Raw genomic sequence first — 21,860 nt, 5'->3', positions numbered from 1 at the left:
AAAAAAAAAAAAAAAAAAAAAAAAAAAAAAAAAAAAAAATTGCCAACTTGGCCATGGTGTATATATTGCCAGTTTCCACATGGGTCATCAGGAATACGAAGTCTATAAACTACCGGTGCAGATGTATCTGAGTAGGCGCTAGCACTTGGAGCAGTATACTCGGGCGCCAGAAACTCCCGCGCGGTGGGTAGCAAACGCAGGTCAGATCACGATGACAAGAAGGGCCAATGAGAAATTTTTTGCTTGATACTTGGACGATTGTGCGTTTATCCTTTTCTATCAGCCATCCGCTTTTTGATCCGTCGCCCGATGATGATGTTTTTACTGCACATTGATGACCTTTACCACCTTTTTTTTATTTTTATTTTTTTATTTTTTTTAGCAAACCAACATGCACAACCCCTGCATATTCTCGAGCTACACATTGGTTTTCTCTTTCTGGACAGGACGCTATGTTGCAATGAGAAGGGTAGGAGGAAAACACGCCCATTTGTTTAGGGGGAGCTTAAGAAGTGAACACCTATCAATACGCCCAAAGACTACTGCTAGACCATAGGTTTAGCGGAAGGACAAGCAGCGTCTATCTAGGCACTCTTTAGAGCTGAATTGAGGCGTCAGCGTTGTTGAATGGTTAGGATATTTTTCCCTGACGCGTTGCAGCAGAGGCACAGTAGCTTTGGGCACCATTCCGGAAGCTGACCAGTAGAATGTGTGTATGTCTCCATTTCTGACTTGACTTATTTTATTGGCGCTTCCGAGAAAAAAAAGAAAGAAAAAAAAGAAGACCGGTTTTATCTAATATTGTCACACTACCAAAAGGCGCATCGAAGCTTCCACTGGTTGAGACATACAGAAAGGGGAACTTTGAAGCGTACTGTCTTGGCTCCCTCGGGAATGGGCAACTTTTAATCCTACTGGCTCGCTTTTTTTCCTCTCCAGAGTCTGAGACAATATGGTGCAGGTCCCCCGTGGGCTCGCCCCCCAAGAGAAAATTTCCTCTGGTTGGAAATCATGTATGCTGCAAGCGAATGCCTTCTAGAACCTACAAAGTAAAAGAGTGGTGAGATGCGTGATGCCATTCCGAACGTCTGTCGGCGTTGCCACGTCAACTGCTGTACTATCTTCACCAATCACAATGTTGACCATCCGGCTCGATTGGAGGAACTGTAATACTAATTTGTGACCCATTCTTGAGTCCTATCATGGCAGATGAAGAACCCGCTGGATGGAGGTCGTGCGATGTCTCGGGTTTGAGAAACTACATACAATCAAACCAAACACAGAGACACCCCTAGAGAATATTTCATTGGCATTCACATAGATTTTTAGCAACAAATAGGGCATCAAGTCGATGCAACAGTTGCGCGTGCGCCTGGGCGCAATTTACAACATGGTACCCCGAGATCGGCCTGGAGCGCCAGAGAAAATTCAAATGGTGGCAGAAGATATTTGCGTAAGCCAATCGAAAAGAGCTCCACATGTGCAGCCTCACTCAAGGATCCGTCTAGCTAATGGATGAAAGCCCGATGGCCAAACGTGTGATAGGGAAAATAGCCAAGTCGAGAGACGAGAAGCGGGTGGGTGTGTGGGCTGTGCGGGTGATACGATTCGAACTGAGAGCCTTGTCCAAGGTTTGAGGTCCAATCAGGACACGACAGCAATCGCTGCAGCGACGAGCAGCATTTCGACTGGCCCGATCGACGGCCAGCGCGCATGCATCTGGGAAAAACGCTGGGCTGCCGTGCTCGGTCACTTCGGAGCGGAGTTGCCGTTCGGCTTGTTCCACTGTTTGTCAGTACTGCAGGCTGCTGTGATACAGTCAAACAAGTCCCAGGTTGCGTGGTACAAAAGGCGACACCTGTGGTATGGTGGTGGCGGCAATGGTGCATGTCAAAACCGAGGTCCGGCCCTTGGTTGGTAGGTAGGACGACCAACGGGATGTGGTGGAATCGATCCAAAAGGGTCGAGATCGGGGCCTGGACAGAATTGGATCATTGGGCGTGTTGTCAATCACCCATACTATAGTAGGACTTATTTTCTACCACAATGTAATACTGCATATATCAGCTCATTTAGTGGATTAACTGCGGCCAAGAAGATGCAGACAACCAAATGTGGGGGAAGAGATCTCGTGACCATGGGACAGCTGGGTTGGCGCATTGTCGATTGCTGCACGCAGAGGTACTGAAAGACGTCAGTTAGTCGGTCAGAAACTACAACAAAACCTACAACCAGAGCGACGGGAAAGTGGGTGTATTGTCCTCGTCCTGGTTGGGCATCAATATGGTTTGTCCCCCAAAACGTCGTCATCTCTCTCCCTCTCTCTCCCTCTCTCTCTTTTTCTTTCTTGCTATGACACGTACCCTCTGATGCGTCGTCAATGTCCATATCGCATCTACAGCATGACTGCACAGCCACCCACCAACGGGCCATGTCGATTGAATTGAACGCTCCCAACGCTTTCACCACGTCGTTAGCGGTTTTTGCGAGCTCCATGGATTTTGGGAAGACAAGGGAAAAGCCTGATTTGCGCATCGCTTAAAATCCTAAAATGCAAACTAAATGAACGGTACGGAACAGAATGAAATGGAAATGGAGCAAAGCAACGTAAAGCAAGCAAGTCACGGGGCCAGAAATTACTTTTGCCTTGGTGACTTTGCTGGCTGACTGTGGTGAAGTGGCGTGGCGGTCAAAACAGCCCCCACGAAATTCCTTCAGGAGGCAGTGGGTCGCAGGTCAAGGTCAAGATGAAATGTATGATGGATTGGAATTTCTTCCAGGGGATGAGGAGAGTACAGTAGTGACTTGTGGCAGTGGGGAGTCAAGTACCACTTGAGAAGGTTCCACAGGGCTTAGATTCGCTCTGAGCGTTTTTTTCCCCCTACTCAAACTCACCAAGAGCCCAAACGGGAGAAATGTTTCATGCTGTTTTTATGGATTTATGGGATGCGGGTTGCCATCACTATTCGGATTTGTAAGGAATATCGTTGATTGTTTGAGGGTGAGTTGGTAGAATTATTGGGGAAAATGTTAGTCAGTATAGCACCGTGCTTCCGAAGACTTGGACCCCTAAGCTGGTCAGCGACTGCCGGGATCGACACCGGCTGCAGTGACTGACAGGTGAGCAAGCCAGTCGGTAGCGCACCGAAGCATTGTTCATAGTGTCTATGTACCGTACACTAGTATAGTATAGTCGATGTAATTATTGCTTATGTAGGTTTTACTCAGCTTGTCAGCAACTTGGTCGTTCAAGCCCGCTTTATTCCCATTAATCAATTCATCCATACTGTATTACTTTACTACTGTACAGCGGTATATTCCGTATGTTTCCAAACCCAAATCAATGGGAGATGGGATGGCAGGGAAGAAGAAACAACAATACACTGAAACTAACTATTGCATGCATGCAAGTCGTCGTTTGATCTCAACTTTATGAGCCTTCTACGTAAGAGTGCATCAACCCGTCTCTTCTTTCGGGCTGCCGCTGAAGAAAAATTTTAATCAGACGTTGGCATGGGATGCAATACACTAGGCTAGGCTCAGGTCGTTCCCTACATCTTAGGTGATCGAATCCTCGGGAACCTGCCGAATCCTGCAAAGCCAGGGGATGTGGCTTCCATCGGCGGCAGCGGCGGGTCCTTTTTAACGTGGCATGAAGAAAAAGGAACAAAAAATAGGAAGCGAAAAAGCGCTTGTCTAGTGCACCGATCGCTATACATTAGCATACCGGCACGGGGAAATACTACTCAGCTACTGTAGCTAGCAGTTATCGATCGCATCCAGGTTCTTATTATAGGCAAACTAAGGTAAACAGCCTGGGCCGAGTGCATTTGCCAGGACCAGGGCGATAGAGATGTGACGCCCCCCTGTCTACAGCCTACCTGCTGTGGTTGCTTGCCTGGCGGTCTCTGCCACGGCCACGGTCATGGTCATTACAACCAGATCCGTCTCGATGACTGTAATTCTTTGGCTATGGTCATTTTGCAATTCAACGCTTCCCCTCCGAATGATCCTGGGAAATCCCCGCAGCTCGGCTTGGCTTGTGCGAGTGAAACTTCTGTCACAGGGCAGGCCGACAGCGGCAAACAAATGGGTCTTGTTGAATACTTGCTTTTTCGGTCATGCTGAATAAAGTGTCATTATTTGTCCCTCGCCTTTTGCCTCCCAAGCACCCACTTTGTTTTTTATTATTAGCTTGTGAAACTCGTTCTAGCGAAACTTTGGGGAAACTTTTGCCTTCGCGCCGTGACTGATTGGTGATGGACCATTTAGTGGGGAGCTCAAGTGTGTTTCTGCCGGTGCAGTGCCTCCACAAGCGGATTGGCTCCCGCAAGGGGAACACCGAAGCAGGTGCCCTTTGGTGCCCTCCATCAAAGCAGTGGGGTTTGGTTATGAATGGCCAGCCTCAGCAAGCTCAGGTACGTACCTTGCCTTCTTCGGCTAGATAGAGGGAAGGAGTGATCAACGGTCGGCGGATGGTTGGGCCAGTAGGATTCGATGCTTGTTTTCTGTTTCCTTCCGTTCATCCTCTATTGCTCCCCACTTTTTTTTAGATCTTGTCTTCAGTTTTCCTTCGGATATTCTCGTCTCTGGAAGGTACGATGGTGGTCACGGCGGGTATGTAGTCTTGAGATGTTTTGCTAAAGGTAGGTAAACACGGTTGTGGTGTGGTGTGGTGTGTAAGGAGAAATACCATTCGATAGGCTGAAAAATTCTTAGACGCGGACAATTTGATCCTATCCTCAAATGGCCTAATGGGTTGGGAATTCCCTCTGTCTATTTATCTGCAAATACGGATGGTCATGTACACAATGCTGTCAGGTTGTCTCAAGGCGGCTTCCAAGATTCCCGAGATTTGCTCACCTCGGACGTTTCCTTTTTTTTTTTTTTTTTCCTGCTTCTATCCATGTCTATTGCCTGTTATAACACAGACCCTCAGCTCTCTTCCCTCCACTGACACTCAGCCTTCTTCCTGCTGGGCCATCCTGGCATGGATGGAGTCGCAGAACCTTTTTTTGCACACTCTGTGAACACCACACTCCCTTGTCGTCACCCCACCCCGGCTTGGTGTGGCTCCATCCCCAGACCAGCCTTCGACAACGTTGGGCCTTGACAAGGGTGAGGTGTGTGAATGAGCGGGATGAGCTGTCGATACATCAGTCGATGCATCCCGACTTCTTCCATCAACCTTTTTAGCTGTCTTTGTTCCTCGTCCCTGAGATCATCGAACAAAGCTGCATACAACGAGCAAACAACTGTAATATCTTTTTTTTTTTTTTTTTTTTGTGTACCAACGTTCTTTTTCCTCCTTCCAGACCCTACGTACCTACCCCTCCCGCATGCAGGCAGCGGCAGAGGAACCACACTAGGACCCCTACATTACACTTACACATCGCATCCGACCAAGACAAAGCTGCAGCTTGTCTTTCACCCTTTACACTTGATAATATATATTTTTTTCGCGTGCGCTCGGTCTCTCTCCGTTCGATTTCTTTGAATCGCTTATCAGACACCCTCAGCTACACACCCACATCGACGCCAAGTCATATCCCATTCGTTTTTTCAAGCCGAATATCTCTTAGCATTCACCAAATCCTCCAGTCAAGGGCATTGCATATACAGCATATTGCTGCCCAATTCTAGACTCGTGATCATCATCCACAGTTCCATTCTCAGAAAGGACGACAGTGGACTTCACTTCCAGTTGATGATTCACCGCTATCTGGGTCGCCTTCAGCTACAACGAATCGGCATCTCACCTTACAAGGCCAAACTAGCACTGGACCCCTAATCATACTTGGCGTCTCACGCAACTTTACTCTCACATATATCCCCACATCCCCTATCATCATGCATTCCCTGGAGAGGATACGAAGTGCCGGGAGCTCGTACACTCGCGACTCCCGGAGAGATTCCTACAGCACCAGGACCAGGGATTCATTCGACAGCCAGAGTAGCAGACCAACGACAATAGAAAACTCTCCGCAGCACTCATATGTCAGGATGCCACCTAAACCGGTCATCAAGGTTGTCACAGAACAACCGCAAAGCCGAGTTGGTCGTCGTCCCAGCTACTATCATGATGACCTCTCGCCAGGTACAACCACATGTGCTCGATCATCCGTCGAGACTTACGCCTCGACCAACTCGTCCCTGGATGATCTTTTGGATGATGAAGAGGAAGGCGGCTTTTCCAGCAGCATCCCTCCTCTTCCCATATACTGTCCCGAGCTCGTGGAGGAAGATGTGCAACCGGCCTCTCCCCATGAGTTTTCCAAGCTCTTCCCTAGCATGGACCGCCTTTCGATTCGCCATGACGACTTTACATCTGATGGCAACATGAACCTGCGCGTTGACACAACCGTTCAGTCTAGCGGACGTCACCGTCGTCCCAGAACAGTCCAGCTATTTCACCTCCGCATGCATGACTTAGCACGCCGGGACTTCTCTTTGCGCCGATACTGCCGGGACTCTGGTCGCGAGGTCTGCAGTTCCAAGCGCAAGTATTCTCCACCCTCATCGCCAGCCAAATCGCACAAGAGTCCGATATCACTCCCTCCATCTCTCTGCTCCTCCCCCGTCACCCCCAGCGACAAAGCCAAGCCCACCTTTACCCGCTCTGTTACCAGTGCCATCACCCGCCCTTTCTCATCCGCCCGCCCTGAGTCCAGATCTAAACGCACCCTGGATCAGTCTAGCATCGGTGGAAGCTTGCACTCGGTATGCGAAAGCTACGACGACAATGAAAGCAGCGAATTTGACGCCACTTCACCCACGGCCGCCGCCGCCGCAACCAATACCATAAAGCTAGATTTCAGCAACTACGCGCGTGTCGAAGTCGAGCGCAAGGGCAAAAGCGGTTCCAACTCGAAGCGCTACGAATTTGAGTGGTGGGGTAACAGCTATAGCTGGAGGCGTGCCACGGACAAGGACACGGGAATAGTGTCTTTCCACCTGATGCGCCACGGCCAAGGGGGCAGTAAGACGAGCAGCAACAAGGGACACGTCGAAGGCGCCATCGCACATATAGTGCCCGAGGCCCGTTCCCCCGTTCAAATTGCCGCTGACGAGGAGGCTGGTGGTTGGATCCCGCCATGTCACTTCTGGATCAACGACTGGAATGTCATCAATGCGAAAACGGATGTCGCAGAGTAAGTTTTCTCCTTCTCCTCTCTTTACTCCCTTATCCCCTTTTATCATACTTTGATTGCCAAAAGCAAACAACTTGCTGACATTGATACAGCATCATCATTGCAACTGGTCTCATGGCTCTGGTGGACGACTGCATCAAACAACGCTGGCAGATGCCCAAGATACACCGTATCCCCTTGCCGCTAACCTCGCGCACTTGGGATCTCGAATACGTGGGCCCAAAGGCCTTCCTGCAGCGAGCGTTTTCATTCAGGACACAGAACTCGGCACCCAAGCCTGGAGAAGAGACCACCACGAGAGCTGTGGCTGTATATGAGGACGACTATGACGACTACGACAACGATCTTCGGCCATACCATGCAAATTACCACCGGCATCCTGTCGTCGTTTCCTGAGGTTCCGGGGTAGACATCACTCATGAATCTTATCTATCCTTTGTGTTTTCCTCGCAGCGTTTTGTGGTTTTCTTTAAGGTGCTTTCATATGTAGCTAACATCTTTCTCATTCATTTCTACAATCTGTACTACAAATCTATACAGTTTACTGTACCTATGCTTGCTTGAACCTTTTTTTTTTTTTTTTTTTTTTTTTTTTTTTTTTTTTTTTTTTTTTTTTTGGTGCATAGGCTTTGGACATTATGCATGAGATCTGTGCGAACATGGGGGTGGGTTGGGTACCGTTGTTCCTGATTTTTAGCATGGTAGTAAAGGTAAAGGGGAATAAAGTGAATTGTGAATATTTGGCCATTAGGTTACTGCATGGCAAAACCTCGTACCTATCAAAGTGTTGGTTCCCATGATCCCTGTTCGTGGAGGATTTTTACAACCATGTCCGTTCGAAAGCTCGTATAGCCAGCTGTTGCCTTTTTCCACGCCAATATTGTGAAACCCAAATGCAGCAGGCCAATGAAGACAGCTTTGACACTTCGGTCAAGATTTTAATAACAACATGGTGAGGGAAGTAATGTTTCAGTACAAGAAAAAAAAAACAAGAAAGAGAAAAAGGTATTGGTGCTGTAGTAGAAAGAGAACCAAAAGAAATGAGATTAAAGCATACCACCCGCGCACACAACACTAACAAATGATATCACTTTCACGATACGCCTCGTCATGCTTCCCAAAGGCGCTCATCTTGCAGTCATCCTCATTTTTGAATCCCTCACAGAAATCCGCATCATCACAAATTCTGTAATCTTCTGTGACCTTTTCAACTCGAGACAGACACAAGAAAATTACAACCCGAAAAAAAAAAAAAAAACGAAACCAAAAAGACGTTTCCGCCACCGCCTCATTTACAGATAGTAATCCCATTATCTCTGCACCCCATCTCATTTTCCAAATGTTGACAGGGGCCTTCCGCAGTGACACTATCTCTGCACGCTTCCCATCGACATAGGATTCCAGCCGCTCTGCAGGGCTGGTGCCGACCTGGCCTTGCCACCCCGCAGTCGCGTGGAGCCCAACGTCGAGAAGCACTAGTTCTGCCCTTCCCAGCCGACCCAACTCCGCGGCATAACCCTCCATATCTTGACCTCACCGCTGCGCAGGTCGTCGAGCCTGAAACTCTCGAGCTTCGTCTTCTTGCTCTCCCTGCCCTGCTCCCAAGCCCGTACTTTCTTCTTGCTGCCATCCCACTCGGCCACGACAGCCACGTGATCCGGCCGGCCGACTTCCATGCTGTACTTGTGTCCCAGAGCGCCGTGCTTGCCTGAGAACTTGGCGTTGCGAATGGACATGATGTCGCCGGGTCGAATCTCGTCGTTAACAGTGGTGCTGGCATTGGCCATGTTGGCATAGACGAGTGCGCCGTAGGCCCGTGTGCCTACTGGTAGAAGCGCGTCCTTGTGTGAGCGCAGGAGTTCTTGCACAAGGCCGTAAGGCGTTCCGTCGCCGACCACAGTCTCCTTCTTTCCCTTGACAGCCTCTGCAATCTGACGGCCGAACCGCTCATACGATTGCTCCAGTTGATCCTGACGCAGAGTTCGCGGCGGGGGCTCGTGACGCTGGCTCAGGTGCACATCGCTCGGATTCTTTCCGTCGTACGAGACTGTAATGACAGTCTGAGAATAATCGTGATATAGGATATAAATGTCGCGAGTAACCATGCTTTTGCTTCCTTGTGCCGATACTGACTGTTCAGACTCGAAGAATATGTCCTTGCGACCTTGCAGCTGTGGTGGCAACCCATTACGTTGCGTCCACCAGCTTGATGATGGCGCTAAGTCGATGTCGTTGGCCACGAAATGCGAGTCCATCGAAGAAGGTCCGATGTCCACCGACCTACGTCCAGAGTGCGACGGCCGTCCAACATCTAAGGACTGCCGAGCGACACGACTGCTCTGCTGGACGCCGGGTGGTGGAGGTGGCGGCTGATAGGGCGCTTCCGACGTGTGTGGAATTTCCGGTGATCTTGGTGACTTTGGAGGGGGTGGCGCGTAGCCAGGTGCTGCTGAAACGCCTTGGCTCGGTGCCGAATAGTTGTACGGATCGTAATCGTCGTCATATTGGGGAGCCTCCTTCTGCGGCGGTGGAGGCGGAGGTGCCATGCGTGGCATGTCTACGGAACGGCGATAATCGGTTTTCGGGGCTGGAGGTGGCTGATTAGGGATGGGTGGAGGAGCCCGAGGAGCATTAACCGAAGGAATCGGCGGCGGCAGGGTTGGCGGAGCGGTTGCAACGGGAGAAGACACCGACGTTGTCTCATCTATACTTGAATCTCGGCCGTGGGATTTCAGGGCGTCTTTGTGAGGCACAGACGACCCGATGTCCGTATCATAGTCGCCCTCGTACTCAGTAATCTCTTCCTCATCCGAAAGTTCCTTCCTCGTTGCTTTTGTTGGCGACGACGGCCGGTTGTCGGCAGTCGAGCGACGACTCAACCCTCCTGGAGGCGGAGGAGGCGGAGGACGGGAAGCCGCAGGTGGAGGTGATGAAGGAGGCATCGCGGGAATAGGCGGCGGTGGTCTGCTAGCGCGCTTGTTCGACATGCTGGAAGCAGTTGGTGAAGTTGGCGAGATCTCATCGCCACCGCCGAAGAAACTCTGCTGTCTTGGGCCTGGAGACCGCGGAGAGCTAGGCTCGACCGGTGGTGGCCCTGGAGGCGGAGGAGGCGGAGCCCTAGAGGTAGGAGTAGGCTCTCCTCGCGGAGTTGCAAGGGGTTCTGGTATGGGATGTTCCGACAGCTCGTCATCGGATTCAGACCCAGCACTAGGTGATTTTACACCTGCGATAGGAGGCACAGGTGGAGGACGAGCTGGATCATTCACGAGTCAGCTCCGGAGTCAATAGTAGCGAACTGAGCTGTCGCAGTTATGTATGACTTGGTGAACTTACCCTCTGAGGGAACGGGCGGCGGGACTGGCCGGTTGCCGGGAACTGGCGGAGCACCTGACATGGAGACTCGGGATGGCACTGTGGTGCCTGTCAGTTCAACCGTCCAGCCCATATTACTATGAACATTTGAAGAAGGCAGACTTACCAACCGGAGGAGATTGTACGGATTGAGATGGCGTCTCCGCGTCTCCCTCTTCCTCATCTTTTTGGGGAGCTGGAGCCGGGGCAACTTCTTCCGTGGGCCTATCTTCGGAACGCCGGGTTGCAAGACCAGGAAGCGCAACCATGGCAGGCACTGGAGGCGCATGCAAGCCTGGAGAGGGCATACCTTCGGGGCCTTCGCTGTCGCGTCTCTCGACCGCGACTGAGGCCTTCTTCTTCTTGGCGGGCACACCGAGGCCGGGCATGGGCATACCAAACATGCCGGCCATGCCCATCCCGCCGCTCATTTTGGCCATTCGCGCACGGAGCTCCTCTTTACGCCTCACTTCTGGGTCGATATCTCCCTCATCTTCGTCGTCTTCTTCCTCATCTTCCTCCTCAACGGCGGGTGCCTTGCCTGCCGCAACGGAAGATCTTGAAACGTGATGCGACCTGTCATCACTGTCCTCCCGTTCGGTGACATCCTCTTGTCCTTCCGTTGTGTCACCAGCTCCAGACATGTCAGCTTCGTTGCCATCGTAAGGTTCTCCTCCGAGGGCCTTCGCGGATGACTTCCTACGACCGGCAGGAGCGGCGCGAGAACCTTGAGACTCATCAATGGATGGCCTGCCAGCAGTATCCTCACTGTCCTTGCGTTCCAGTTGTGGGGGTGCAAGTTGCGACGAGCCATCCTCCTCTGCTCCTTCATTACTTTCCATGCGCTTCTTGGCTGGACGTTTCGGCTTATCCTTCTTGGCTGCGGCGTCGGCATGCCTCTGAGCTTGTTCCTGTTGTTGTTTCTGCAAGAGGGCCATGCGCTCCTTGAGACTCATTGGCTTCGGCTGGTCTTCATCCTCACCTTCATTTGAAGCTGTGGAAGCCAGGCCAACCTTCTCGGCGGTCTCCTGGTTCTCTTGCTCGCGCTCCTTGATCTCAGGATCCTCTTCACGCCGGTACACCCTTGGAACCGGGGCGCTCTGAGGCTGTGGCACAAATGCATTCCTGCTCGGTGGAGGCGCGACAAAAGGCTTTTTGATGAAGCTAGATCCTCCAAGGCCACTAGGCTTGAAGGGTGTTATGGGTGGAGCGGCAGCCCTGTTGAAAGCGGCGATTCGGTCTTTGAACGCATTTCCAGTGGGTTTCTCCGCTACGGGCGGTGGGCCGCTGGTTTTCGAAGCCGACGGTGCGGCCTTGGGAGCCGGCGGGGAGGTTGCCTGAGGCTCAGGCTTGGGAACGGAGGCGGGCGGTGCCGCGATCGGAACAGGTGCGACAGGCTCGGGAGCTGGAGGCGATGCAGCGGATGCAGCGGATGCGGTGCCAGAGGCGATGGGGGTTTGTTCGGCAGGCTCAGACGCAAGCTGGGTTTCAGCTTTTAGAGGCTGCTCGGGCTCCGATGGCGTAGGCTCCTCGACTGGCTCGGGAGCTGCAACAGCCGCAGGTGCAGGAGGTGGCGGCGACGTGGCTGCTGTGGGTTCCGATTCTTTCTTTGGTCGTGTGCGAGTTGGTCGCGGGGGAGCTACAGGCTCGTACTTCTCGACGAAGTTGCGTGGGAAGATGCCCTGATGCTTGACGCCATCCTCGCCGACAAACTCGCCCGTATACCAGTCGTCGTCTTCTACCTCGGTGACAGTGATTATCTGGCCAGCGGGGAACGGAAGGTCCTCTTCGTGCGGGGACGAGTACTCGAAGAGAGCCTTGACCATGAAAGGGGCACTCATGGCGAAGGCGGTGCAAGGGACCTGCAGCCCAAGAGAAAAATGGCGTTTTGTTTTGTCTTGGTGCGTCGTAGAGTTTGAGGTGCAGGTTGTATGCGGGGTGGTTGGGTTGGGTTGAAATGTTGTTGGAAGACAGCTTGTTGCATCAAAGCAAGCGGCTCGGTGGTGGAACAAAACTGTGGTTGCAGAAACGGGCCCCGTTTGGGTTTGGATCTGATGTGGAGAGCAATTGAGCCTTTCTTGGTTTTGGGGGGGAAACAGGAGGAGCAGGGCCAGACCAGGGCTCCTCAACCAGATTGCTGTGTTCAGTTAGAGCAGCAGGCGATGATTAGAGACTGCCTACAAGCTGTACTGCAAACCGGGGGGATGCGTTGGTGTATTGATGTTTTCTGGTCCCTTTTATTATTTTCCCCCTTGTTTTGTTTTGTTTTTGTTCATTCTTTCTGTCTCTCCCCCTTCTGAGCTTCTTCAGCCAGTAGTGTATTTGCCCTATAACAAAAGTGCAGCAGTACAGTAAAAGTGTCGAATGGGGATTTCACAGGGGTCTTGCTTTCTACACCCTAGAAAACGTGGTCCTGGTTTGGTAATCGTGGTAAAGTGGTGGTGGGCTGTGACCGTGGAGAGTCGGTAGGCTGTGGTCTACGTCAGCGCATTGAACTTGAGGAGCTCTCCACACGCACACTGTCCCGGTCACTGTGAATCAGCAACGTCGACGAGGGGTTTCACTCAAAAAAAGCCGCCACAAGGAGTTACGCCAGGCGCAAATCACATTTGCCTAAGAGATGGTAACCCTAGTCAAACCTGGGTACTTGGACTGTTCCTCGCTCCAAGTCATGTACTTCATTGTACTCGGCGGCATCTACAAAAGTCCAATTCTTGGGCGTACATTTGGTCACCGCTGTTGACGTACAGTACAGTACCTGACGTTACATTGCGCATGACAACGGCGGGGAGAAGTACATCAAGGATCATGAAGCATTCTTCCTTCTGTTACTCCAACTGCAATACAATGCAAATCCTATCCCAACCTTGGATGTAATGTAGAAGTACTCTCACTACAGTAGTCTAGTGTCGTGGCTGTCCACTGGCACAGGCACATATCCGTTTCCAACTGTCTACATTTAGTGCTTGCTACTTGATTGGACTCTTGTCGTCTGAAAATCCGCAAGCTATACGGGGTAAACTAAAAACGGTTTATGAAGTCCCGGGTCACACGGGTTGGCTTGATGCTGCAAATTGGCAATGGTTGGTTGGAAAGCGGACAGAGAGCCGCGTCTCCGCCATCGTGTCTCAGGTAGCACAATGTCAATCAAATGTCTCTCTACAAGTCTGACGCGATCGGCTTCACCCACGAGGCCCCGCTATGACCGTACTTCACCCGCCGAGCGTCCAGCAGTTAGTTGCTTAAGTAATCAACAGCGAGAAGAAAGCTAAGGCAATTGAGTGCATTTTGGACATTACCTTCCCCACCAGTAGACACCAAATTCTTGAACCAATCAGTTAAGAGCCAGGCAAGAGCTGTATACCTTTCGTACATGCAAATCGACTTCGATCATACCTAGGTATACAAGGCCTGAAAATCACAAAGCCTTTGCGACTTGAAAATCGCCTTAGTGAAAAGTTAAACTCAGGGCTCGTCATGCCAGCCGCGGCGTCAACACCAGGCGCAAAGCCTGCACCCAAGAAGGGCATCCTAAAGAAAACCAAAGCCGCCGCCCTTCCCCAAAATACAGAAAAAGGTGGCGCGATATCTGCCGACGAGGCGCGCCAGGTGGCCATCCGCCACGCAACCATAATACAACAGCAAAAGGCCATCCACCAAAAGGTTCTGGACGACCTGATCGAGCTGTCGGAGCACCCCCGGGTCCGCGGAGCGGACTACAGCGCCGCTAGCCCGGCGGCCAGCGACGTAACCGAGTTCAAGACCAAGGTGCGCACATTCCAGCCGACCGACTACGACGACCTGATCGAGGAGCGTAACGTCAATGGCCTGTGCGGCTACGCCCTCTGCGCGAAGCCCAGGAAGAGGTACGGTCCGGGCACATTCAAGGCCGTGAACCAGGGCAGGCCAGACTTCAAGATCATGCCGATCGAGGAGCTGGAGAAGTGGTGCTCACAGGACTGCGCGCGGCGGGCGCTGTACGTCAAGGTCCAGCTCAACGAGACGGCCGCTTGGGAACGCATCGGGATCCCGGATATTGAGATAGAGCTCATGGGCGAGAAGGAGACGGGCAAGGGCAGCGAACTCGCTGCGGACATTGGCCGCCTCAAGCTGGAAGAAGAAAAGAAGGCAGAGAAGTCGTCGACACTGGCTTTAGAGCGTGGCGATACTACGGAGCGGTCAAAAGGCTCAACCAATTTGGTGGACTTTATGATTCGGGAGAAGAAAACCACAGCGGTTCCGGAGCCACCAAGTTTAGAGGCAGAGGAGGATGACGACGATGGAGATGACATGCTTCTCGAAGGCTACAAACCACGCTTTAGATAGAAGCTTGTGGGTATTTGCTTTCTAGCCCTCAAATCAGTGTCGAGGCAAGCACGACCTATTTTTGCGTTGGAGTGAGTATGATACCTTTGTCAGACATGAATCACGGTTTCACTGGCAATCACGGCCCGTCCATCACACCGTCTGCTCGCTGCATGACACGATTTACATCGCGCGATTTAAGCATCAGGGTTCAGGTTGGAGAGAGAACCTCGGCATGCAGGAATGAAGATGGCAATCAAGCGTCATCCCCAGCGCGAGTGCACCGGAGAGTCAGCGACACCTTAGTGGGCAAAAGATCTCTGTGTTGATCTAGTATGCTCTCACTACCTTCCATGAAGACGCCGAAAAGCAACCCAATCCCAAATACCTCATTGCCCAAACCATGCAAAGGCAAAACCAGCCCAACAATCCATTTTTTTTATGTGTGTACAGGAATAGTCGTGTCGTGAAGGCGTTGCATTTAGTCGCGGCGAGGGGGCCTGTCGCCGAAGCGGCGGCCACTGCGCTCGGAGACCTGGGTCTGGGTGACGGGGATGACGTTGACGGGGATGGTCGAGTCGAACTGGAGCAAAAAGATTCAAAAGTCAATATCGGAGCTATGATTCGAGAATCCAATCTAGGGTTTGGAAGACAAAAACGTACGCCCAGGTGCTTGAGCAGGTCCTTGGTCTCGACGTCGACGTCAAGCTGGCCGCTGTCGGACTGGCTGAAGTCGAGAGCGGAAACCTCGGGAACGAACTGATCCTTCCGCTCACGCTCCTCCTCCTGAAGCTTGAAGGAGATACCACGGACGGGACCACGCTGAATACGCTTCATCAGGTGGGTGGTGTAGCCGGCAATCTGAACAAGCGAGAAAGTTGGTTGTTAGAGGCGTTTTTTGCTACAATCAGACCCAGCTGATTCAATGCGCCGGGTTCAGTCTGAGGTGTTGCGCCTTACCTTGTTGCGCAGGCGCTTCGAGGCGATGATGGCGATCTCATCGCAGATACGCTTGTTGGTCTCGAAGTCGAGGGTAAGCCTGGGGTAGTACCGCTCAATGATGACCTTGGCGGACTTCTTGACGGTCTTGGTGCGAACGCGACCCATTTTGGCTGTTGAGTTGCTGGTTTTCGGGGGGAGGGTTAATACGTTTGTCGGCGTCGAGCGTTATTTGGGGATGGGTCGGGAGAAGTTCAACTTGGGGCGGAGTTTAAAAGTAGATATTGAGGTTTGTGGGCAACTCCCTAATTCCTGGTCACGTGCGGTGCTGGGAAGAGCGGGGCGTCGCTCGTCTTTTTGCATTTACTGCCCGGCTGGGTTGGGTTGATGAGTAATCCTCCAATTCGACCCCTCCAGTCTCCGTCATCGTGAGCTCCTAGGTTGCATCAGGTTTTGTGAAGCTTTTATGTGATACGCGATGATACCAATGTGCTCCGTGTTATTTGGATTGTAGGCTGTAACTGACAACGAAGAATTCATTTGTGAAACCTTGAAGATCCCAGCAGTTACGCCGGATACATCCATCTAATTAAGACGTAACTTGCCAAAATTTAATGTCCACCATAGTCTCTCGACGGTTGACAACATCATCTCTCACTCCGACTTGCCTATCTCAAGGATTGAAGCCAAAGAGCTATCATCCACTTCTGTCAACACGTTCGTTGTCTGTGGGCCCTCGCCGGATACGTCATCAGCGACATATATACACCAGCAAATCTCTGCCGTCCAACCACTACCATCCACCAACCATGGCAAGCTCAGGGTCGGCCGTGTCGGCGGTCGAGCAGGCGCAGTTGATAGAGATGGCCAAGAAAGCCGCCGCCTTCACGGCCGTCAAGGACCACCTGGACCCGCGCTACACGCACGTCGGCATCGGGTCGGGCTCCACCGTCGTCTACGTCGTCGAGGCCATCAAGGAGCTGCACCCAGAGGCCTCGAAGCACATGACGTTCTACCCGACCGGCGACCAGTCAAAGGGCCTCATCAAGGCCGGTGGGCTCCGGGCGGCCCCGATCGAGGACCGGCCCCATGGCAGGCTGCTTGATGTCTACTTTGATGGCGCCGACGAGGCCGACGCCGACCTCAACCTGATCAAGGGTGGCGGCGGCTGTCTGTGGCAGGAAAAGATCGTCGCCGTGGCCTCGCGTACCTTTGTCTGCATCGGCGACTTCCGCAAGCTCTCGAGGAACCTGGGCACCCAGTGGAAGCAGGGGATCCCCATCGAGGTCCTCCCCAAGGCGGCAGACCACGTGCTGGCCGAGCTGGAGAGGCTCGGCGCGCACTCGCCGCGCCTGAGGACCGGCTCAGGGAAGGCCGGCTCGGTGGTGACGGACAACGGTATGCACATCATCGACGCCCCCTTCACCCCGCTGCTGCTGGCCGGAGACGAGGGTGGAACCGGCGAGAATGGAATCTGGAGTGTCGACAGGCTCGCGGCCAAACTCAAGTCTCTGGTTGGCGTCTGTGAGATTGGCCTCTTCTACGGCAGAAGCGGTCTGGATGCAAAGGATGAAGGCGGTGCACAGAAGCCCGTCGCGGCCTATTTCGGCATGGCGGACGGCAGCGTGCAGATTCTCAACCAGGGCTCCCCGCCTGTCACCCTTACAACATCGAGCATGGGTGACTCTGGTGGTTCCAAGTGAGATGATGACGAACTTGAGGTAAATAAAAGAATAGATATGTGCCACGTTTTGTTTGTAACCGTCCTGTTGTCGGCGTAGTTTATAGCAGTCACGTAGTATGGTCGATTGTGAGAGTGAGGTGTTACCAGTCGAAAGCTCGTTTCTTACAGCAAGAGTTGCGATCACCGGCAGTTGTGCTTTTCAGCACACAGGTACTCAGATAGCGGTGTCAAGTCTAGGTTCCAATCTGACCTTGTTAGGACAAAGCTCTATTGGGATCTTGACTCGAAGCCCGTCAAGAAGTCTCTGGCTGTTGAATCTGTTTTACATTTGTACAAAATGACTGTCTAGATCTACATCTTGGGCCATGGAGACCCACAACCTATTCACACCAAAGACATGGGCCTCGGGCTAGGTCCAGCTTCCATGATGCAAATATTCTTACAGACGCCCTTAACCGGGGATTCGTAACGGCCAGCAGAATAACCATCATGCCTTGAAACCGTATGAGCGCGAATCACTGTAAACTTCCTTCCCAGTCTTCCGACTCTCAGCCGGCTCAAACGTAGACTCCGACTCAGCGTGTTTTTCAGCCACCCGAACTCCGTCGAGCTCTTTCGCGACAACCACGCCTTCAGGTTGTGAGGCTTTGGCCGTGACCCTGACGTTGCCCCTGGAATCAACAACAGCGAGGAGCGGCTCCACATACTGCTTCTCGCCGCCGCGTTGCGCCGGGTCGAACCTGTTGCCAACCGCCTTGTTGTTCCAGAAACTGTCGCCGTTCGGGGGCTTGGTGACGAAGCCGCCCAGACCGATGTTGACGTTGACGTTGGAGTTGCTGATGGGACCGAAGCCGGAATTGCTCAACAGAACCCTGCCAGCCACGTGCCTGTGCGACTGCTGCGGGCCGTACAGCGGGTGGTTCTCCACGAAGGACCCGGTGCGCAGGTACGAGATACCAGCGGAAGGGTGCGTGACGGGCGGGCCGGCCTCTGCATAGGGATTCATGGGCGGAGGCTTGCTGATGTTGTACTTGTTGCCATTTAGGAAGGGGATCTTTGATATCTTGGGCGCAATTGGCGCGAGATCCAAGAAACGGCCAACGAGTTTGTGTAACTCGACGCGATCGTAGCGCAGCTCACGTATCCTGTCTGTGAGCTGTTCATCGGTGATGTCTCCCGCTGTCAGCTTGACGTGTTGCCCTCCATCACCATTCTCAATCGAGTCCGTGATGGCTTGCTGGTTCATCTCCTCAGCCACGACACCCTTCAGCCACTGGCGAAACTCGGCCCGCCTAGGCTTGACCTTGACTTGGAGGTACTTGTTGAACTCTCCCTCCGACATGCCCGCTAGCCATGGGCCGTCGAACTGCCAGCGGTAGGCGCTCATGGTGTGCTTCTTTTCGGGGGCGATGTCGGTGACATCGTGGGATTCCTCAAAGACCGACTTCCTTGGCATGCTCTCTGGAACCTGGTTTGATGGGTTTGACGGGTCATAGAACGGTGGCATGACAACTGGGATGTTCATCTCTTGGAACTTTTCAAGTGACAGCGTGTGGTCGGCGGCCGACGCGAAGTCGGTCACATGCTCAATGGTGTCGACTTGCTTGACGCGGATGAGCGGCGTAGAAGATTTGGTGGTCGACTTGAGAGGAAACGGACGCTTGAAGCCCCAATCGCCCTGTCTGCGTGCTGCCGAGGGCGTGGTGATGGACTGCAGGGTCGGGTACGGCAAGGTCGCCGTGTCGGAGCGGTTCACACTCGAGTTAACAATGTTGTTGACTTGTGCCGGGACAGGAGGCGGGAGGGAAAACATCCTCGACGACCGGAGGAGTGCCCCTCCGGGCGACATTGACCGAGAGGTCGCCATGGCGTGCTGTTGCAATACAACGAACGGCCTTGGGTCACGGTCTGATTTTAGCTATGGAAAGCGCTTTCTGTGAGGTAGTCTGGTGCTTGCCTGGAGCCGCGAAAATTCGAAGCTCCGCCGCGCTGTCGTGCATGCTTCTGCGGGTGCACCGTGCGCGACAGGGGGTGTGTGACCAGTAGCTGCAATCAGCCGTGCCAGAGACCCTAACCCTTCTATTTATTGTCAACCTTGACCCACATGCGTTGGGGACGACCACTATTACTTGTGGTGTTCATAAACTCAAACACGTTGTCTAAATCCTACATAGGCCGATATTTTTCTCGCTGCGAGCTTTCTTTGGTCTTGCGATAACACAACCGGCTATCAACCCTTCATCTTGGCTTGGCGGTCTGTGCAGAGTCTGCAAGCCAAGGAGGTCGTTGTGCATCGCTTCCGAGTTGCAGGATTCCAGACGATTCAACTTCCGGTATCAAGACATGCATCCAATAACTGACTACCTTGTCATGGTCCTAAAGCTCCTCCAAAGTTGACGCAAGTCTATCACGATTTAGCCGGGTGTGAAAATTCTCTCGTTATAGTTTTAACCTGAACTCCCAAGTGCACAAACATGGCTTTCATACAAGATTTATTTTTTTTCCGATACCGCCCATCCATCATTATTCATCCGATTACCATAGCCATTTCGTCGTCAACCGCCCTAAGAGGCCTCTGAACAATGCAGCAATGAGAAGCATCCCCTCAATAAGTATTCGGCGCACAAACATCCGTGTCAGATGCACCTGACCATGCTGCCATGCTTCTCCCAGCCATGGGAAATTTTGGCCTTGGGTACAATTGGTGGGTAAGACAGGTGGTGGTGGTGGTGGTGGTGATGCGAGTGGCTGTGCTCTCCGGATAATGAACCCCCGTCTTGGGCAGCGTCATCTTCGAAAGCCTCTTGTGCTTCTTGCTCCCATTGAATCTCGCCAAGTTCATGAGAATATGTCTCTTCAATATCTTTCATGACCTTTAGGATGGCCTCTTGATCCTCCTTGGGGTCGATGATCTCAATCTCCATGCCGGCTCCTGATTCGCCATTGTCGGATTCGGTTGATATAATCATGTAAGCCTCCTTGAGATTTGGCAGACCCAGCATTAAGCAGAGCTTGTTGTATGTTTCCCATGGACGCTTGACGTCTGGTAAGACGTGGTCGACTGCAAGCATCTTGACGTGCTCTGCCGTATCTAGAATGCATTCCGCAAAGTCTCTAGAGGTGTCGTCATAGCCCATCGGTCGATGCCTCGGGATGTATAGAATGTCGATAGAGGAGTTGAAGTATATGAGTGGTTCTTGAGTCTTGGTACCAAAGCATTTGTGGTAAAACCTGAGTGCTTCCTCTCTGGATTCCCGACAGACTTGTAATACAGCAGGCGGGTGTGTGATTGTCCGACACTCGTCAGTCTCTGGCTGATATCTGACTTCCACTGCGCGAGGTTGAAAGGTGAGTCTCCATATTTCCAGTCGCAGCTCTGTAGGGAGAGCCGTGAAGAGTGAGAAGGACATTTTTTCTGTTGGTTCGGTTCGGTTTGGTTTGGTTTGATTTGCTGCGGGTTTCTGGTGATCCACAAGATTAACACAACATATGAGTGATGTAGGTTGGCACAGCAGAAATTATATTCCAGGGAACTTTTGTGTAAAAATTATAGGTTAGTTAGGTTGAATTAGGTAGAATGTAAGTGGGTGAAGGAGAGGGGGGTGGACGGGAAGAAGTATATAAACTACAGTAGGGTGCGACGAAGCCTGTTCATAAACGGCATGTGCATGTGCCAGGGCGCATAGCAAAACGGTAGGTATAATTACCAAGGCGGCGGGAGTTGTCTAATGACCAACCCCTGAAAAATGCCGAGCCGGGGTTGCCTTGCTGGGATATCGTCAAAGGCGCCAGCGGAGATCATGACGACTTTTTTATTACTACGTAATATCATTGTGGTATTGGCCTTTAAAAGCGCAATATTCTCTCTTCCAGCTCGACCCTTTTTTATCTAGAGCTCGCTCACACCCGTTGCGGCGAAGACTTTTCGTCAATCGCCCAACGTGCAGGACATGCAACTTTGATCCGAACAAAGAGGTTAGCTAGAATAGAACATTTAATATAACAAGACGGGGAAAAAATTAAAAATAAATAAAATAAAAAATCGCCTTCATGCAGGTCATGCAGGGCGAACGATATCGACTTGGTCATGCCGTGTATTTTATTCCTAGTTGCTTACCACAGTAATCGAATGTATATTATTAGAAGGGATCTTTACCAGGAGTTGCACCCAGGACACAGCCACAGCCAAGGTCTTATGAGCGTAAGAATTGGGTGGCAAAACAAAACAACAATTTTGATTTACCACTTAATTTGGCCAGATTAGGATCGGGCTCACTGACACCTACACTGCTATATGCGCACAAAGATTACAACTCAGCCCAACCGCCCTACATCGGCGGCTCGGCGTGCGTCCCGCCGTGCTGAAAACGTGTTGAGTTGTTCTTCATCCCATGACGCACATGCTTTGCTTTTTTTTTTTTTTTTTTTTT

At 52.0% G+C, this 21,860-nt stretch overlaps 8 protein-coding genes across 8 annotated transcripts; 3 read left to right on the top strand and 5 right to left on the bottom strand.

Moving 5' to 3' along the window:
* Positions 1 to 5,850: 5,850 nt before the first annotated feature.
* On the top strand, positions 5,851 to 7,547 carry PpBr36_04602 (uncharacterized protein; the record flags this gene model as incomplete). Its single annotated transcript, XM_029891761.1, has 2 exons — positions 5,851 to 7,151; positions 7,244 to 7,547. The coding sequence occupies 2 exons, from the start codon at positions 5,851 to 5,853 to the stop codon at positions 7,545 to 7,547; spliced, it is 1,605 nt and encodes a 534-aa protein (XP_029750415.1).
* Positions 7,548 to 8,626: 1,079 nt separating this feature from the next.
* On the bottom strand, positions 8,627 to 12,514 carry PpBr36_04601 (uncharacterized protein; the record flags this gene model as incomplete). The annotated part of the gene is made up of 3 exons (XM_029891760.1): positions 8,627 to 10,404; positions 10,485 to 10,562; positions 10,630 to 12,514. Coding segments are annotated over 3 exons (3,741 nt in total), but the record flags the coding sequence as incomplete, so codon positions are not given.
* Positions 12,515 to 13,979: 1,465 nt separating this feature from the next.
* On the top strand, positions 13,980 to 14,828 carry PpBr36_04600 (uncharacterized protein; the record flags this gene model as incomplete). Its single annotated transcript, XM_029891759.1, has 1 exon — positions 13,980 to 14,828. One exon carries the CDS (start codon positions 13,980 to 13,982, stop codon positions 14,826 to 14,828), a length of 849 nt encoding a protein of 282 aa, XP_029750413.1.
* A 460-nt stretch (positions 14,829 to 15,288) lies between these two features.
* Positions 15,289 to 15,914, bottom strand: PpBr36_04599 (uncharacterized protein; the record flags this gene model as incomplete). The annotated part of the gene is made up of 3 exons (XM_029891758.1): positions 15,289 to 15,390; positions 15,471 to 15,668; positions 15,768 to 15,914. The coding sequence occupies 3 exons, from the start codon at positions 15,912 to 15,914 to the stop codon at positions 15,289 to 15,291; spliced, it is 447 nt and encodes a 148-aa protein (XP_029750029.1).
* A 641-nt stretch (positions 15,915 to 16,555) lies between these two features.
* Positions 16,556 to 17,449, top strand: PpBr36_04597 (uncharacterized protein; the record flags this gene model as incomplete). The annotated part of the gene is made up of 1 exon (XM_029891756.1): positions 16,556 to 17,449. The coding sequence occupies one exon, from the start codon at positions 16,556 to 16,558 to the stop codon at positions 17,447 to 17,449; it is 894 nt and encodes a 297-aa protein (XP_029750023.1).
* PpBr36_04598 (uncharacterized protein) lies at positions 16,778 to 17,398 on the bottom strand (the record flags this gene model as incomplete). Its single annotated transcript, XM_029891757.1, has 2 exons — positions 16,778 to 17,098; positions 17,141 to 17,398. Coding segments are annotated over 2 exons (579 nt in total), but the record flags the coding sequence as incomplete, so codon positions are not given.
* A 468-nt stretch (positions 17,450 to 17,917) lies between the features above and the next one.
* Positions 17,918 to 19,297, bottom strand: PpBr36_04596 (uncharacterized protein; the record flags this gene model as incomplete). The annotated part of the gene is made up of 1 exon (XM_029891755.1): positions 17,918 to 19,297. The coding sequence occupies one exon, from the start codon at positions 19,295 to 19,297 to the stop codon at positions 17,918 to 17,920; it is 1,380 nt and encodes a 459-aa protein (XP_029750022.1).
* Positions 19,298 to 20,066: 769 nt separating this feature from the next.
* Positions 20,067 to 20,840, bottom strand: PpBr36_04595 (uncharacterized protein; the record flags this gene model as incomplete). The annotated part of the gene is made up of 1 exon (XM_029891754.1): positions 20,067 to 20,840. The coding sequence occupies one exon, from the start codon at positions 20,838 to 20,840 to the stop codon at positions 20,067 to 20,069; it is 774 nt and encodes a 257-aa protein (XP_029750021.1).
* Between the last annotated feature and the right edge of the window lie 1,020 nt (positions 20,841 to 21,860).

This window comes from Pyricularia pennisetigena, chromosome 6, assembly GCF_004337985.1.
Source record: "Pyricularia pennisetigena strain Br36 chromosome 6, whole genome shotgun sequence".
NCBI classification, from domain to species: domain Eukaryota; kingdom Fungi; phylum Ascomycota; class Sordariomycetes; order Magnaporthales; family Pyriculariaceae; genus Pyricularia; species Pyricularia pennisetigena.
This window is presented reverse-complemented; position numbering and strand designations above follow the sequence as displayed.